The sequence below is a fragment of the Tiliqua scincoides genome, chromosome 4 (genome assembly GCF_035046505.1).
Source record: "Tiliqua scincoides isolate rTilSci1 chromosome 4, rTilSci1.hap2, whole genome shotgun sequence".
In the NCBI taxonomy this organism is placed as follows: Eukaryota; Metazoa; Chordata; class Lepidosauria; order Squamata; family Scincidae; genus Tiliqua; species Tiliqua scincoides.
In genome coordinates, this window is record NC_089824.1 from 162861203 (window position 1) to 162879620 (window position 18418).

At 43.9% G+C, this 18418-nt stretch overlaps 1 protein-coding gene across 1 annotated transcript; it reads left to right on the forward strand.

Annotated features, from left to right (window-relative positions):
- The first annotated feature begins 2244 nt into the window (after positions 1-2244).
- On the forward strand, positions 2245-17336 carry IPP (intracisternal A particle-promoted polypeptide). The gene is made up of 9 exons (XM_066626012.1): positions 2245-2334; positions 3662-4051; positions 7430-7861; positions 8764-8919; positions 9034-9201; positions 10422-10559; positions 11119-11241; positions 13354-13574; positions 16448-17336. Exons 2-9 carry the CDS (start codon positions 3772-3774, stop codon positions 16670-16672), a joined length of 1743 nt encoding a protein of 580 aa, XP_066482109.1. The 5' UTR covers positions 2245-2334; positions 3662-3771; the 3' UTR covers positions 16673-17336.
- Positions 17337-18418: the final 1082 nt, after the last annotated feature.

Below are 18418 nucleotides of genomic sequence, written 5' to 3' on the forward strand. Positions count from 1 at the left end.
CGCACTCCAATTAATAAGTGGAACAGTAATTTAGCTCATTAATGAAGCCACAAAGCCTGTATCTGCAGCTTCTTTGTAATAAGATCAAACTTGATGTGCTATTTCCACAACAATCATCCTCCTGCATTCACAGTGAAACCATTGTGCCCCCTATTGAAAGCATCCCTCACTTATCACATTTTTTGGAAAAAAAAAAACAGGATAGGATGATTTGCAATCTTAGACTGCAGTCCTGTGCACACTTTCCTAGGAGTAAGCCCCACTGAACACAATGGCACTTGGTACTTCTGAAAAGACGTGCGTTTAGGATGGACTGTGCTATCAGTCACCAAAGCAGCAGGCTGGAAATGCAGGTGAACATAAGAACATAAGAACAGCCCCACTGGATCAGGCCATAGGCCCATCTAGTCCAGCTTCCTGTATCTCACAGCAGCCCACCAAATGCCCCAGGGAGCACACCAGATAACAAGAGACCTGCATCCTGGTGCCCTCCCTTGCATCTGGCATTCAGACATAGCCCATTTCTAAAATCAGGATGTTGCACATACACATCATGGCTTGTAACCCATAATGGATTTTTCCTCCAGAAACTTGTCCAATCCCCTTTTAAAGGCATCCAGGCCAGATGCCGTCACCACATCCTGTGGCAAGGAGTTCCACAGACCGACTACATGCTGAGTAAAAAATATTTTCTTTTGTCTGTCCCAACACTCAATTTTAGTGGATGTCCCCTGGTTCTGGTGTTATGTGAGAGTGTAAAGAGCATCTCTTTATCCACTCTATCCTTCCCATGCATAATTTTGTATGTCTCAATCATGTCCCCCCTGAGGCGTCTCTTTTCTAGGCTGAAGAGGCCCAATCGCCGTAGCCTTTCCTCTTAAGAAAGGTGCCCCAGCCCAGCAATCATCTTAGTCGCTCCCTTTTGCACCTTTTCCATTTCCATTATGTCCTTTTTGAGATGTGGTGACCAGAACTGGACACAATACTCCAGGTGTGGCCTTACCATCAATTTGTACAACGGCATTATAATATTAGCCGTTTTGTTCTCAATACTAGGTGCTAGGTTGTCCAATCCTCCTAACAACAACCGCTCGGCTTATAACAGCTGAGATCTGACTGCTGCAATGGATCCATGTAAAATGCTTTGCTTAGTTAGGTGGCACTTCCTATTAGTAAAATGTCTGGGGTAAGATAGGTCCGTAGTCAGGATTCTAGAGGTGGGTGAATGACTTTTTTTTTTTCAGGGTGGGCAATTATGTTGGGTATATATACTGGTGAGCGAAATTAAAGGATAAGTATGGAGAAACATCAAAGACCCATAAATGTGAGGGTGGGCAAACTGCTGACTCAGGTTGAGCAATGTTCACCCTCGTCCCCCTCTAGCCTTGGGTAAGAGGTGTGATCTTTTGCCCAGACATTAGTGAAATAAGAAATAGATGGGGGAAGGGGGCAGAAAGAGAAGAAACATAATTGAAAGGCTCTTTTTGTGTGCATTTTGGTACATATGTTGATAGGTGTGTATGGTAGCAAGACAGGGACCAAGCATGGTGACACCACATTATATTCCAAGTACACAGCCGAGACCACCTCATCCTCTTTAACAGCTGTAAGAAGACCTGAAAGCGGTCAGAGTGACACACTGGTGTGCTGTGGATAGTCTGCAGGTGTGCCGCAGAAGTTTGGGGAACGGTCATATATTAGTCATATATTAGAGCCAATGGGGATGTGAGCGCCCCCCCCTGCTACCAGCAGCATGGTGTGCCTTGACCAGTTTAGTGCCTTGTCAGTGTGCCATGAGATGAAAAAGGTTGTTCTAGATACTGCAAGCGAAATGACATTAAACTTTGTATCCCTTTGAGCCCAATCCAATGCCTGTCTACTCAGAAGTAAGCCCCAGTATAGTCAATGGGGCTTACTTTCAGAAAACTGTGGTTAGGACTGCAGCCTTTCTCTTGCTTTCATTAAAAGTGCAGGCATAGAACCTTCAGTTTCTTTTATTTGCACCAGGATTCTTGAACCCACCTGGACCCCTAGCAGCAAAAGTCATCAGTGGAAGCGCTGCCTCCCCCTTCTCCTGCATCTCTGTTATCTCGCGTGCGCAGAGATCTGGGCACTCATTCCCTCCTCCCCTCTGCTAAGGGCGAAGGCTTCGCATCCCGTACTGCGCAAATGCACCTCTCTCTCCCTCCCCTCGCCCCTGTTAGACATGCGCATTTGAAACCCCCTTCCAGAGTAGTGCATTGAATGGATGCTTCTCCATGTTTCTGGGGCAGGCAAGTGGGGTTTGCAAAGGTTTTCAGAGGGGACCTTTAACAGCTGAACGGGAAACATCAGGTAATGTCAGCCACCGCTTTTGTACAGATGAGAGTCTTTGTTTAGTAGCTTTCTGTTCCCCCTCCAAGGTAGTTTTAGCTGTTGCATCAGAGCCATAAGAACCAGCTACTTCAGCCTCCCTTTCAGCCAGAGCATCATTTGAACTCAGAACCTGTTTTGAATGCCACTCTGGAACAGAGAACTGACTTGCCAATAAGCATGTGTAAAGTGTTTTTTTCCCCCTGTCACTGTTGTGTAACCACAGAGAGCCTCTATATAACCATATGTACTTGTTAGCAGATCTTATTGAAATTAGTGCTATAGCCCTATACTGAAAAACGACAGAAACATCTTCTGCCAAAGAATGGGGGATTAAGGTTTTGGACTTAACAGAAATGGACAAACGTAGAATTTTACTTAAAGTGGGTAAACACATTTATGATCAATTGCAAACCACTCATTGACTTCCTGCATACAAGGGGGGGGGAACAGGATGTAATGATTTGTGGGTGTGACAGACAGGGATAACGAAAATACTTTTGAAAAGAGATTTGAGAATTAATTGACAAATGGATTAGAAAAGCAATTTATAGGAAGGCTCTGTTGGAGATCTATCTATGGCTTATTTTGATGTTTTGATTAGATGTTAGGGAAGCTAATGCAAATAGGAGATGCTGCTCTGTACTTGCTTTATTTTACAGGTATTCTATGTGGTTAGAGATTTCATCTTTTTACTTGTTGTTTTGTATTGTTAGTAATCTATAAATAAATATACATGGAAAGAAAAAAAGAAATTATTGCAATGTTCAGTGATTAGAACCAGTCTAAAAAGAGCAATATCTTGGATCAGAAATGTATGCACTTAGGGGCATTTCTTGTTATTGTTATTAGTAGATGGTTGTTATATGGGCTCTAATCTGAACTAAATAGACATCTTTAAAGGGCATTGGATGACAACTGACAGACATCATAACTGTACAAGTCTTGAGCTTTCAGTGAAGGAGCTGGCAGTTCCACTATAATGTTTATCTGTTTATTATATCACTATAATGTTAATAATGTTCCTTAATTTTCTATTACAAATTTATGCCTGATGATTAAATTAACAGAAAGTATTTTCTTAAAATACATTCCTCTTAAAACATCAAAGCATGCAGGCCGAAGGCAACATAGTAGTTAGAGAGTACATAGGAAGAACCTGCAGCAAATTTAACCACCTGTCAGTTGAGCACCAGCTTCTCCATGGAGTTTTTTGCTTTTCAATTTATGATATCCAACCTGGGATGGCACCTGACAGTATCTTTATATTAATTGATTTGAGCAACAGTGTGTCTTTTTTTATCCTCAGTATTGATTCCACCATGAGACCTGTCCTCTACAAATTGTTCCTTGGTTTTCCCAGTCCTGTGGTGGATGATGGGCAGTGAAATTCATTCACTCACTTCTGCGTGACCTGTCATGGCTTCTGCTGCTAGTGAGTTCCCCTTCCTGGCAGATAGGCATGCTCGTCTTATACTAGCCCAGATCAACAAGATGAGGTGTGGGCAGCACTTCTGTGATGTGCAACTCCAGGTTGGTGAAGAAGTCTTTAAGGTCCACCGGCTTGTCCTGGCTGCGAGCAGCCCGTACTTTGCGGCTCTGTTTGCAGGAGGGATGAAAGAATCTTCAAAGGATGTTGTGCAGATCCTGGGTGTGGATGCTGGCATCTTTCAGGTTCTTCTGGACTTTATTTACACAGGTAAATTCATTTCTAAAACAGTTCCTCTTGTTTTGCTTTGTAGCAATGTTTTAGTAGCCTAGGAGTTCCTACACAAATGTTTTGATTTTCAGTAAGGCTTTGGACCTTATTATTTCATCCTCCCCCATCTCTGAGTGACTTCACTGGTAGACTAGTGAGAGTTATCTAGTGCTACAGTGATTAAATAGCAGCCATCCCCCCCCCCACTCTGATATTGCAGCTCTCTGTCTTTATATGAACATGGTAGTGAGTTGTACTGAAGATGCAATCCTAAGAACCAGAGCCAGCCCAAGACCTGCAGGTGCCTGAGGTGGTGTACCCAATTTCACTCCCCTTATCTGATGATGTGCCAGCTTCTCCTCTTCCTACTCCCTGGATTGCAGAAGGAAGAAGGGGACAGAGTAAAAGGGGAAGTGTGGAGAAGTGTACATCTGGCTCACCATTTTCCGGTCCTCCACAATTCCTGTTCCACTCCACCCCCCTCTTCCTTTTCTAATCCAGGGAGGGAGAGGAGGAGCGGTGGAGGAGTAGACAGAATGGGTGGACACTCCCCATCAATCTGCTGTCTGAGGTGACTGCTAAGCACATGTTTCTGGAAGTAAGCCCCCTTTATAGAGGTATTTGAAAACTGTTTGAAAGCCCATTGTGTTCAGTAAGACCAGGGGTGCCCAAACCCCGGCCCTGGGGCCACTTGCGGCCCTTGAGGCCTCTCAATGCGGCCCTCAGGGAGCCCCCTGTCTCCAATGAGCCTCTGGCCCTCCGGAGATTTGTTGGAGCCCACACTGGCCCAACGCAACTGCTCTCAGCATGAGGGCAACTGTTTAACCTCTCACGTGAGCTGTGGGATGAGGGCTCCCTCAACTGCTTGTTGTTTCACGTCTGTGGTGCAGTAGCGGCAGCAAAGGAAAGGCCAGTCTTGCTTTGTGCAAGGCCTTTTATAGGCCTTGAGCTATTGCAAGACCTTCATTCATTCATATAAGTTCATCTTTAATATATTCATTTATGTAAACTTATGTGAATTTATTCAAATTTTAAATGTAAATTAATTCTTTTTTTCCCCCCAACACAGTGTCAGAGAGGTGATGTGGTGCTCCTGCCAAAAACTTTGGACACCCCTGAGTAAGACTGAGAACTCAATCCTATCCAATTTTCCAGGGCTGGTGCAGCAATACCAATGGGGTTTGTGCAGCATCCTGCAGTGGGGGGCAGTCACATAGGCCTCCTCAAGGTATGGGAACATTTGTTCCCTTACCTCAGAGCTGCATTGCAGCTGCACCGGAGCTGGAAAGTTGGATAGGATTGGGCCCTTAGGCTGTAATCCTATTTTACTCAACAGAAATGAACACCTCTATCCATTTAAAATAACTGGACTATTTTCTAAATAAACATCCTTAAGTTGCAATTCTAAGCCTACTTACATGGGAGTCAGTCCCATTAAAGTGAATAGAATTCACTTCCATATAGATATGCACAGGATTAATTTGTTAGGGTAGGAGTGCAAATCTGCTTTGTCTTTGAGAATGCAGAACCTTTGTGCAGCACACAACTGGCCGCATTCTTACAATTATAAACATGGAAGTAAACCCAAGCTTGGTCTGCACCATTTCAGAGTCCAAAGGGTTCTCCAGACTGCTGGCTCTCCCAAACAGCAATAATTCCCTGTATGTAGAAAACTAGTGTTTCAGGGCGAAGGGGTTCTCGTCTACGTTAACTTTCTTCCTCTCATACAAGAAGTATGTTTTCTGTGTTCAGTGAATTTTTTTTTGGTGGACATGTGAGCTCCCCTAGCAGACTGAAGCAGTATAGTTACAACTCCGGTTTGCCTTCTCATCTGTAGTTTGTAAGACTGGTCTACACTGGTGACTATTGGATGTACGAACAGCATTCATCAATTATATTTTACGATGGTGGTTTTGTCCCCAGTATTGTGTGGAGAAGCTCTTGAAGAGCGTCTATGCCTTACCATGCTGCTAGTTTCCATCTAAGTAATTAATATGACACTCATATGCATCAGTATATTACAAGTCATATATTACAAGTCAGTATACAAGTCAGTATACTCCACAGTCAGGGAATTAGAGGACAGGTCCTCTCATGGATTGAGAACTGGTTGGAGGCCAGGAAGCAGAGAGTGGGTGTCAATGGGCAATTTTCACAATGGAGAGAGGTGAAAAGCGGTGTGCTCCAAGGTCTGTCCTGGGACCGGTGCTTTTCAACCTCTTCATAAATGACCTGGAGACAGGGTTGAGCAGTGAAGTGGCTAAGTTTGCAGACGACACCAAACTTTTCCGAGTGGTAAAGACCAGAAGTGATTGTGAGGAGCTCCAGAAGGATCTCTCCAGACTGGCAGAATGGGCAGCAAAATGGCAGATGCGCTTCAATGTCAGTAAGTGTAAAGTCATGCACATTGGGGCAAAAAATCAAAACTTTAGATATAGGCTGATGGGTTCTGAGCTGTCTGTGACAGATCAGGAGAGAGATCTTGGGGTGGTGGTGGACAGGTCGATGAAAGTGTCAACTCAATGTGCGGCGGCAGTGAAGAAGGCCAATTCTATGCTTGGGATCATTAGGAAGGGTATTGAGAACAAAACGGCTAGTATTATAATGCCGTTGTACAAATCTATGGTAAGGCCACACCTGGAGTATTGTGTCCAGTTCTGGTCGCCGCATCTCAAAAAAGACGTAGTGGAAATGGAAAAGGTGCAAAAGAGAGCGACTAAGATGATTACGGGGCTGGGGCACCTTCCTTATGAAGAAAGGCTACAGCGTTTGGGCCTCTTCAGCCTAGAAAAGAGACGCATGAGGGGGGACATGATTGAGACATACAAAATTATGCAGGGGATGGACAGAGTGGATAGGGAGACGCTCTTTACACTCTCACATAATACCAGAACCAGGGGACATCCACTAAAATTGAGTGTTGGGCTGGTTAGGACAGACAAAAGAAAATATTTCTTTACTCAGCGTGTGGTCGGTCTGTGGAACTCCTTGCCGCAGGATGTGGTGCTGGCGTCTAGCCTAGACGCCTTTAAAAGGGGATTGGACAAGTTTCTGGAGGAAAAATCCATTATGGGGTACAAGCCATGATGTGTATGCGCAACCTCCTGATTTTAGAAATGGGTTATGTCAGAATGCCAGATGCAGGGGAGGGCACCAGGATGAGGTCTCTTGTTATCTGGTGTGCTCCCTGGGGCATTTGGTCTCTGTGAGATACAGGCCGCTGTGAGATACAGGAAGCTGGACTAGATGGGCCTATGGCCTGATCCAGTGGGGCTGTTCTTATGTTCTTAAGTCACAATTTGGTGGCAAAGTCCATATCTAGCATGTTGGCAAGACTTTTTATGATCTGAAAGTTGGTCTCTTGTGTTGTATATACAGGTGTTGTTGGCATTGGCGAGAATAACGTCCAAGAACTGATTGTGGCGGCAGACATGTTCCAGCTCATGGAAGTGGTAGACCTTTGCTGTGAATTTCTAAAGGGGCAGGTTGACCCCACCAACTGCATTGGACTCTTCCAGTTCTCTGAACAAATTGTTTGTCATGATCTACTAGAATTCACAGAGAATTACATCCATGCCCACTTCTTGGACATCCAGAATGGAGAGGAATTCCTGACCTTGACAAAAGAACAGCTTATTAAGATCTTGAGGAGTGAGGAGCTGAGCATAGAAGATGAGTACCAGGTTTTCACAGCTGCAATGCAGTGGATTCTGAAAGACCTGGGGAGAAGAAAGAAACACGTGGTGGAAGTCCTGGATACAGTTCGCTTTCCTTTGCTTCCCCCTCAAAGACTCTTGAAGTACATAGAAGGTAACTTCATATAGGGGAGTGTGTGCAGTTGGACTTTGTATACCTTTGTATCACCCAGTGACCCAACATGGAGATGGATTTTGTTACAGGTATCATAAGCATGGGTACCCCTATGAAGATGCAATAGCTTGCACTAATTAGGCCTGTGCTGACCACTGTTAACACCAAGCCCTTGCCAAATTAGAGCCCCTGATCATGGTGTAAGTATTTGGAAGTGTCCAACTATGGGAAATACTGGGTTCCCTGAGAAATAGCCTACATTCGACATGATGCACTCGCCTCCATGTGATCGTAATGTGCTTTACAGCACATTTGCAGCAGCACACTTGTTTGTTCTGTGGGCAAGAGCTGGTTTAGGATCAGACTGTTAATCTGGATTAGGGTGATTCTGTCCAAGCAGCCCACTTACATATGATTAAAGATGTACATGAGCACCTCCAAGGCCCCCTCTGCCTTTTCTGTTCTTCTGATTGTTGTGTATGTTTGTAAGTGATATGAACCTCACCCTCACACACAGTCTAACCACTAGTTTAAACTAGTATTTAGAATCACGTGTGAGGGACAGATTTTGACAGTTCTCCTACCACAATCAGCAGAAGGGGAAAAGTTCATCCAGAAGGGGACTGGGTAGGTATGGGTTTGTGCACATCCTTAATCAGTATTGTCTGAAATGATCCAGTGGATTTTAATGGTTGGGAATAAGTAGGCAAGGGGAAATTTGGTATCTACTGTATTCTAGTTGTGTAACTTTTTTAAATTTAAAAAGGTGTGCGTGTGTGTTTTGGGCAAGCTAGAAATCCAATAAACCAATGGATTTTCATTGCTCAAAACTATATGGATACTCATGGTTTACTTATAGCTTGGCCACTACTGAGCATTTCATTTCTTCCCTCCCTTCCAAGGTGTTCCTGATTTCAGTCTCCGAGTGGCCCTTCAGACTCTGTTAAAAGAATACTGTGAAGTGTGTAAATCTCCCAAAGACAGCAAAGTTAGCAGTTTCCTCCAGGCAGCTAAAGCCCGTCCCCGAAGAAAAGCCAGGAAATACCTTTACGCAGTAGGTACGGAACCAGTCTTCTTGTTAGCATTTCAGACACCTTCAAAAGTTGCACTGTAGTAGAAATGCTGATTTGGAGCCTGCAGATCAGCTTGTGCCATTTCTGCTTCTGGAATAGGTGGCTACACTCGCCTGCAGGGAGGCCGCTGGAGCGACAGCAGAGCCCTCAGCTGCGTGGAACGTTTTGACACTTTCAGTCAGTTCTGGACTACTGTGTCTTCCCTGCATCAGGCTCGCAGTGGGCTGGGAGTTGCAGTGGTAGGAGGAATGGTCTATGCCATTGGAGGTAGGGGTGCAGAATCTCTGGGGGAAAAGTCAGATGTTCTCCAGTTTGTTTGTTTTTGTTATTTACTCCCTAGGGACGGGGGTTCCCCCTTGTGCCTTCTTATCTGCCCCTCTGTCTCCTTTCTTGACCCTTTCTCTATTTCTCCTCTCTCTTCTCCTGGGAAGGTTCATCTCTTCCCTTCTCCCAGACCCCTTACTGCTAGGGCTTAGGAGTCCCCCGTTTCACTTGACCCCCCTTTTCTGCTTTGTTTATCTTTTTCTTCTCCTGGTCTACACTTCTCTCTTTCCAGCTTTGTACCTTGCTTTGGCCTACCTCTCCTCTGTCTTCCCATCCTGAGATTTCCTCACTCTTCTGTTCCCAGCTCTTCATCTCTGCTTCCTCCTTTTCCCTCCCTCCACTCTTGTCCTCCCCACTTTGAGGCCTCTCACCCCACCAGGACCAAGCCCCTCCCAATCAGCTAGCTGGGCCAATCCCTTTTGGCCACCATTGGCTCTGCGGTGCCCGACGATGATGTCATTGCTGGTTGATGATGTCATCGCTGGTTGCGTCAGAGTCACAGGGACAGCCTGCGCAGCCCCATGCAAGTCCTCCAACTCGACGGGGTGGGGCCAAGCCTCTCACCTTTCTACAAGGTAAGAGAGACACCAACTGCCTTGTTATTCCAGAGTTTTGAAATGTACCTTTTCATCAAGGCCTTTAGTCATCTTTAATGGTTTTTACATTTTATAATTTAGAAAAAATTTTTAATTGTAGTATGTTGCATTCAGAGTATAGTGTTCCCCCTTCATTTGAGGATGAGATGGAAGTCATGGGGAGAAGATAGACTGGGGAAAGGGAATTCCTTCAAGGCAGGCTTTAATCTCTCCCAGCCTGCCTAAACCCTTTGATCACTTGGAGCCACATCCATCACCCTGTTCCATTCCAAAGATATTGCTCTGCCCTTCCCTTAAATTGTTACTGCATGTACTGAAAACATTTTAAACAAACCTTTTCTGGTAAAATATTTAAAGCATTTTCTTGCTGAGAGCTCATTTAGAGATTTAGCATCACGACACAGAGAAGGCAGTTTTGGTCCTGGCAATAGTGCTGATTTTGTAACCTATAGTAGTCTACGTTAAAGCATTAGCTGAAAAGTGTCTTGACGGTGCATCTATTCTCAACAGTATATTTATTGTCTACAAAGAACCTGATTTTCTCTGTGTCCTTGGTTTTCTTTTAAGGTGAGAAAGACTCCATGATTTTTGACTGTACAGAACGTTATGATCCTATTACTAAGCAATGGGCAGCTGTAGCTTCCATGAACCATCCTCGCTGTGGACTAGGAGTGTGTTCCTGCTATGGGACCATCTACGCTTTTGGCAAGTCTATTGGTTGCTGAATCTGTAACCTTAAGTGAGGGATGTCTTAGTATTCTGTATGTCAGAGAGTAGGAATAACATTGGAACTTGTCAGCTAAGTACAGCAGATTTCTAATACTAGGCACCTTAGACCTAGACTAGAGCACAATCTTAACCAGGTCTACTCAGAAGTAAGTCCTATTTTGTTCAATGGGGTTTACTCTCAGGAAAGTGTGGTTAGGATTGTAGCCCTAGAAGATTCCAGATTATCAGATATGCCAGACTATCAAAAGGTATATATGAACTGTCTGTCCTGGCTCTTCATCCCTGCTTCCTCCTCTTCCCTCTCCTTCACCAGGAGTTAAGCATAATTTCTAAAACAAGGTTTAAAAAATAAATAAATTGGGGCTCCACCATGCACATTTGCACATAACGCATAGCCTCTAGAAATCTGATCTTTTTACTTGCAGTCAATGGTCTCTTTAACCAAAGAGGTAGCTGCTTCAGAGAGATGTGAGCAGTTAACTCTGTTGCATTCCTCATTTGTGTCCTTATTCTGGCTATTTATTCTGGTTTGCAGGAGGCTGGGTTGGAGCAGAGATTGGCACCTCGGTTGAACGTTTTGATCCTGAAGAGAATAGCTGGGAAGTGGTAGGCAGCATGGCATTGCCACGCTATAATTTTGGATGCTGTGAAATGCAAGGTAAGTGGGCTCAGATGTCATCTTTGTAACAAAAGAGCAAAATACAGATGTCTGTGAGGCTTTATTTTAATTTTTGCCATGGAGGGGTGCGTGTGTGAGAGAGAAGGAAGGAAATTTTTGTCTTGGGAATTGCTTCCTACATTTCTTGTTTGTTTGGCTTTGTCTTAGGACCCATTCCTATCCAACTTTCCAGCGCTGGTGCAACCATGCCAATGAGGCATGTGCTGCATCCTGTGGGGGGGGGGGATGGGACGGGACAGTCATGGAGGCCTCCTCAAGGTCAGGGAATGCTTGTTCCTGTACCTCAGGGCTGCATTGCAGTTGCAAAGTTGGATAGGATTGGGTCCTTGATGTTGTAAAATGACTTTATGTTGAACACAGCATCCTTGTGTCTGGCACACATTGTTGTCCCATTTCTCAGAATACCTAACAAAACTGTAATAGAAGGCAGACTTTATAAACCAATATAGAAATCTCTTGCACGTCTTGTGTAAACCTTTTTGACAGTTGTGGCTAGAACTGGCAAGTCTTGAAAATTCTAGTATAGCATTCATAATTGCATGGTTCATATTATTAGATTATGATCTGTATAATTAGATTTTTCTTTCAGACATATACTCCCGAAAACTATAACCTGCAGGATAGTAGGTTAGGGTATAGTTCTTCACTGTTGTCTACCTGATTAATCTGTAAATTTGAGACTGAGCCCACACAGGCACATACATGAGGACTCAGAACCCCCAGAGGGCTCCAGAATTCCTGCCCCCCCCCCCAACATCTCACTGGCTGCCACAGGAATTGAAACAGCCTCTCAATTCACTTAGAAAATGTGTTAACTAGATTTCCTCAACTCTGTGTGTGACTTTCACATAGTAATTCATAACCTGTGAAGCTGTTGTGAATCTCACAACAGCTGTGGGATTCTTTTAGGACTACTCTAGGGCCCCTGAGAGTCAGCTCTGTAATGTATTTAGAATACTCAGAAAATGTAGTATATGTTGAGGTCTGAAATCTTAGAAATCCCTCAGGTCTTGTGCACAGGAGAAAAGTTACAGGCACTGTACCTGATGTAGCCTGTTGGTGTTTAATTCTAATGTGCTCCATGTATCTAAGTGGCAGGTGATACTAAGTGCAAACCCTGTGCACCTGAGTTTGGGCATGGCCTTAAGTATAAAGTAGGCCTGCAAACAAATGCTCCCGGGGCATAGGGATTGAGGAGCCAGATGTGTGTTGCTGTCTGTTTGTCCAGCGTTGCTGTCTGCTATGTTGCTGTAAATATCTCCTGTAAATATACCTTGGTGGTGGAACCCAGCCTTCTGTTTGGAGTGGTTATTTGTAACTATCGTGCCTCCTGTGGGACAGTCTTGATCATCAGCTTCAAGTTTCTGCTGTGCAGCCGTTTATATTGCTCTGCTGGAAACTCCTACACTCCACAACAGTATATGTCCAAGTTGAACTACTAACTGCTAACTTGAAGGACGATGTGTAGACTGTGTGCAGCCCATGAAAAACAAATGTTTGTTTATGGGCAGGAGGTCTGGCTCAGTTGGTAGAGCTGCCACCTTGTATGCCTGAAGATCTGAGGCTGCCAGTTCGAAACAACCGTAAGTACCCGAGAACTGACAACACGCTGATATACTGATGAGCTGACCCTCGGTGGCAGAGAGGAGTTGCCGTCAAGTGGAGCGTGGGAGGTGAAGGGCCAGAGAGAGGCCAGACCAGGAAGGAATCCAACTGGAAAGAGGAGTTCTATGAAAGACTAGAACTATTCAATTGTAAAAATCCCTACGGGGGTTTAGAACAGCCTGCCTATGTAAACCACCTTGGATTAAAAGTCTGAGGAGAAATCTGACGACCAAAGAAAGGCGGTATATAAATACCTGTATACATAAAATAAATATATTGTGCAAAATAAAACAACACCAAGAACTGGGTTGTGTAGAAAGCCCTTTGGTCAACAGCCATCTATTCAACAATAGTCCCATTGACCATTAAAATTTTGTGGAATAACTGTCCTATGGACTGCAATCAGTATTACATGTTTCCATTAATTCCTCTTTTAACAACTTTATTCACCTGGCATAGATTTAATAGGAAGTCCTTATGTTCCAGGTTTAATTTATGTTGTTGGAGGCATTGGCAATGAAGGAATAGAACTGTGCTCTATGGAAGTCTATGAACCAATATCTAAGCGTTGGACTACACTCCCTGCAATGGGCACCAGAAGGGCATATTTGGGTGTGGCTGCTCTGAATGACTGCATCTATGCTGTTGGAGGATGGAACGAAACTCAAGGTGCACTTCCAACTGTTGAAAAATACTCTTTTGACGAGGTAAGGCTGAATTTCACAAATCAGGTTACATAAGAACATAAGAAGAGCCCCGCTGGATCAGGCCAAAGGCCCATGTAGTCCAGCTTGCTGTATTTCAGTGGCCCACCAAATGTCCCAGGGAGCACACAAGACAACAGACACAACCTGCGTCCCAGTGCCCTCCCCTGCATCTGGCAATCAGAGGCAGCCTGCCTCTAAAACCAAGAGCTTGCACATACCTACTATGACTTGTAACTCGTAAGGAACTTTTCCTCCAGAAATTTGTCCAATCCCCTCTAAAAGACATCCAGGCAAGATGCCATCACTACTCCTTGTGGCAAAGAGTTCCACAAACTAATTACATGCTGGGTAAAGAAATATTTTCTTCTGTCTGTCCTAACTCTCCCAACACTCAACTTTAGTGAATGTCCCCTGGTTCTGGTGTTATGCGAGAAGGAAAAGAGTGTCTCTGTATTGGCTCTGTCCACCCCCTGCATGATTTTGTACGCCTCAATCATGTCCCCCCTCAGGCACCTCTTTTCTAGACTGAAGAGGCCCAAATGCTGTAGCCTTTCCTCATAGGGAAGGTGCCCCAGCCCAGTAATCATTTTGATTGCTCTCTTTTGCACCTTTTCTATCTTCACTATATCGTTTTTGAGATGTGGCAACCAAACTGAATGCAATACTCCAGGTGTGGCCTTACCATCGATTTGTACAACAGCATTACAATATTAGCTGTCTTGTTCTCAATGCCTCTCCTAATGATCCCAAGCATGGAATTAGCCCTCTTCACTGCTGCCACACATTGGTTACAAGACCTATTAAAAATGTTTGTGATTTCAGAAGTGTCTAGTTACCCTTAGAGTTCTTTGTATCTGCTACCAGAAATGGCTATAGCAACACTGGGGAATAAACAAGTGCATGTGTTTAAACCTGTATACATATGTAGCTGGTGTAATGAGTTCACTGTGCAGACGTACAAACTTCCAGTCTGAATTGAGTTCAGAAGCAATTGGTTCTTCCTGTTCCCAGAAGGTGCTGGAAACATGTTCAGACAGACTGGCCTTTGTGGTTGTCATGAAGCCTAACCCTCTGCCCCTTTCAGAATCAAACCCCACATAAAGGAACTGGCTTAAAAAAAAAATTGACATTTAAAATGGGTAAAAGATTAAAAGCCACCAGAAACGGGCAAAGAGGCAGGGAAGTATGGAATCACAGTGAAGTTGTAGCTGGGTATGTGAATCATAAGAGTGAAGGTGAGAAGAAGCACACAACAGCACTTACATGTTTTGCTGCTGCACCTGAGATGGTGCTTCTTCTGTTGGTAAACTTGGCAACTGATAAGAATCTGGTTGCAGCTATAAATTGAAAGTACATGGTTTAGGATGTGGACTCACCTCCCTGCATTACAATCTCTGAGCATGAACTGGAGGTTGTCCATGACTTTGTGTACCTTGGCTCAACGATCTCCGACACTCATTCTCTCGATACCGAGCTAAACAAGCGCATCGGTAAAGCAGCTACCACGTTTTCCAGACTCACAAAGAGAGTCTGGTCCAACAAGAAGCTGACGGAACATACCAAGATCCAGGTCTACAGAGCTTGCGTCCTGAGTACACTTCTGTACTGCAGCGAGTCATGGACTCTTCGCTCACAACAGGAGAGGAAACTGAGCGCTTTCCACATGCGCTGCCTCCGACGCATCCTCGGCATCACCTGGCAGGACAAAGTTCCAAACAACACAGTCCTGGAACGTGCTGGAATCCCTAGCATGTATTCACTGCTGAAACAGAGACGCCTGCGTTGGCTTGGTCATGTCGTGAGAATGGATGATGGCCGGATCCCAAAGGATCTCCTCTATGGAGAACTCGTGCAAGGAAAGCGCCCTACAGGTAGACCACAGCTGCGATACAAGGACATCTGCAAGAGGGATCTGAAGGCCTTAGGGATGGACCTCAACAAGTGGGAAACCCTGGCCTCTGAGCGGCCCGCTTGGAGGCAGGCTGTGCAGCATGGCCTTTCCCAGTTTGAAGAGACACTTTGCCAACAGTCTGAGGCTAAGAGGCAAAGAAGGAAGGCCCATAGCCAGGGAGACAGACCAGGGACAGACTGCACTTGCTCCTGGTGTGGAAGGGATTGTCACTCCCGGATTGGCCTTTTCAGCCACACTAGACGCTGTGCCAGAACCACCTTTCAGAGCGCGATACCATAGTCTTTCGAGACTGAAGGTTGCCAATACAATACAAGGTTTAACAATTTGCCAGAATTGCACTTCTGCAGTTTCATCTGAGATCCTTTCATGCCCCTAAGCAGTGAACCATACCCTTTAGCCCACTTGTGGCTGAAAGCTGTAGCATGAGAAATGGTGCTCATTCTTCTCTCTTTTCTATGGTCCAGTTGTCTATGATGGCTGTTAAAGGGAGCACTTTGTGCATAGCTTATATTGTTAGCTGTAGTGATGGAAAAACAGACCTCCAGGTTGATGCTAGAGCCCTCAGTTGGCTGCAGTCCATTTGGCATCAATAAGCAGTATGCGTATGACTGGGCAGGTGGACACGTTCCTTCTGGAAACTTGTTTGCAAGGCTGAACTATTGTCCACTATATATACATAGTTTTAATATATCAATATAGTCTACTTATTTTTTCTATTGCACCTTAATTTGAATAATTATCATCCATTGGTTCTGTGCTGTGTCACTAAGGTGACATAGAACCTACCCACCCCCAGCAAGAATGTGTGGTGAGCAGTCAGGCACAGACTTTCCTGTAGAACTTCTTGTTCTTGATACATCAAGTATTTCTAGAACACTTCTCTACATATTTCATAGTAAACATAGAGAAACATATTGCATCGTAAACATTAATTAATTAAAAAATATTTCTTAATCATCAGGAGAAATGGATGGAGGTCGCTTCAATGAAGGTTCCAAGAGCTGGCGTGTGTGTCGTAGCTGTGAACGGTCTACTATACGCCACAGGAGGCAGGACTGCTAGCTATGATTCAGCTGCCCCAGTAACTTCAGATTCTGTTGAGGTTTATAACCCACATCTGGATACTTGGACTGAAATTGCTAACATGATCACTAGCCGCTGTGAAGGAGGCGTGGCAGTGCTTTGAAGGAGAAGAAATTTCAGTTTTCTAGAAGTGGTGAAGGTTTGGGCACCTTCCAAGAAAGAGAACCAGTCTGAAGTGGGAAAGAACTCCAAAATCTGCACCATTTTGGTATCTTTCTGACTCTATGGAAGTGCTTGTCTGTGAAACCCAGGAGGGTTTCATGGGTAATTCTCAAGCAGTATAAAGTCCCTGCTGTTACAAGATATGAGTTTTGGCTTGCTTCTCTGTGTTGAAACAAAATTAACATTGCTCTAACTACATTGCTTTTTTCAGGAACATCCTAAGTTGTGGGGCTTTATTCTCATGAAAATCCACTTACAGTCGGCCTTTTACCTTCCATTAAATAAATTGTTTTGCTTAGAGCAGATGGGCAAGAGTGATGAAAGTTTTGTTTTGATGAATGTTAGCTTATGAATATCTTTATCAATAAAAAGATTGTTTTAGAAGAATACTAATTTGTTTGCCACAGATATGAGACAAGGAGATAAGTAGCATACAACTTGTACCTTTTGTTCTTTCTCCGTCATGATTTATCCCAATCTTTTTCAATGCCTTTACTACAGAAATACAGTAACTTATTTCCCTGTGCATAGCAAGAACTTGCCCTTTTCTATGAATATCCTTTCTATTATACATACATATTTTACATAAAATTCTTCAACTGAGTGACAACTGGAAGATTTTATATATTACTTCAGAATTTCTGCTTTCGCTCTTCCTTACTCACTAACAAGTACACCCTGAATTCCATGTCATCTGGAAACAAGAATTTGCAATATACAGAGTTTAAATAAATAGGAGGAAGTATACATCAGATCACAAGTATTATGATATTTAGAAGGCGAGTGAAAAACCACCTCTACCCTATGTCACTGTGGGATTCTAGCAGATGAAAATCCAGATACAAAGGTATGCAGTACTCTTGACAATAGTTGCTGAAAGGAACTATCCTGGAACAGGTTAATGAATATTCTATAATTTTTTTCTACTAGTTCAAGGAAATTCATGGTCTGCCACTGTCAGTAGGGTCAGAAAATGCAGTTTTACTTCCCATAACGTAACTTTTTCACAGTCATCCACCTAAGCATTTGAACAGTTGAAATGTTGAACAGTTCAACATTTTCTTGTGAACTGCTTTGAAATAATTGGATGAAAAGTGGTGAACAAACCCTCCCTCTCTGCCTCACTTCTTTCCCTACTGCATGCTTATGCAATGTACAAAGGAAAGATGTGGCATGTTCAGATAGATGGTTTTTAAAAGGATAAGATAAATTCACTGTTCTCTTGTTGTCACCCCAATAGCTAGGGGTCGGTTGTCTTCATAGGTTGTATGTCTGAGTACGTGCTAGTATGGCCCAAACCTAGAGGTGTTTGTTTCCAGAAGGACAGGTTTACTGCCTAAGTCTTACTGAACACAATGGGCTTACTGAACACTTCTGAGTAAGGTAAACTAACAATTTTCAAACACTCAGGCAGGATAGTTGTTTTCATGTCCTGCTCTTGTGCTTGCCCGGGTTCATGATCAGCCTTAGAATGCTGGACCTGATAAAACTTCAGTCTGATCAGAAAGAACAGTAATGTTCTTATTCAAATGGCCACTGTTCCCAGAACATGATCTGTGTGTTTCCTCTTCTACAAAAGAAGTAAGTCCCACAAAGGACTTAGTAAGTCCTGAAGTGCAGGAATGGAATTGAACTTTAAGGCTGCAATCCTTACTATGCCTGCTTGAGAGTAAGCCCTGTTGACCTC

What these genes read in the sequence shown, in the direction of transcription:
- IPP (XM_066626012.1), top strand. Translation starts at nt 3,772, where the DNA reads ATGGCTTCTGCTGCTAGTGAGTTCCCCTTCCTGGCAGATAGGCATGCT. An exon ending in TCTGGACTTTATTTACACAG is followed by an intron (nt 4,052 to 7,429) that starts GTAAATTCATTT and finishes TTGTATATACAG; the next exon opens with GTGTTGTTGGCATTGGCGAG. An exon ending in ACTCTTGAAGTACATAGAAG is followed by an intron (nt 7,862 to 8,763) that starts GTAACTTCATAT and finishes CTCCCTTCCAAG; the next exon opens with GTGTTCCTGATTTCAGTCTC.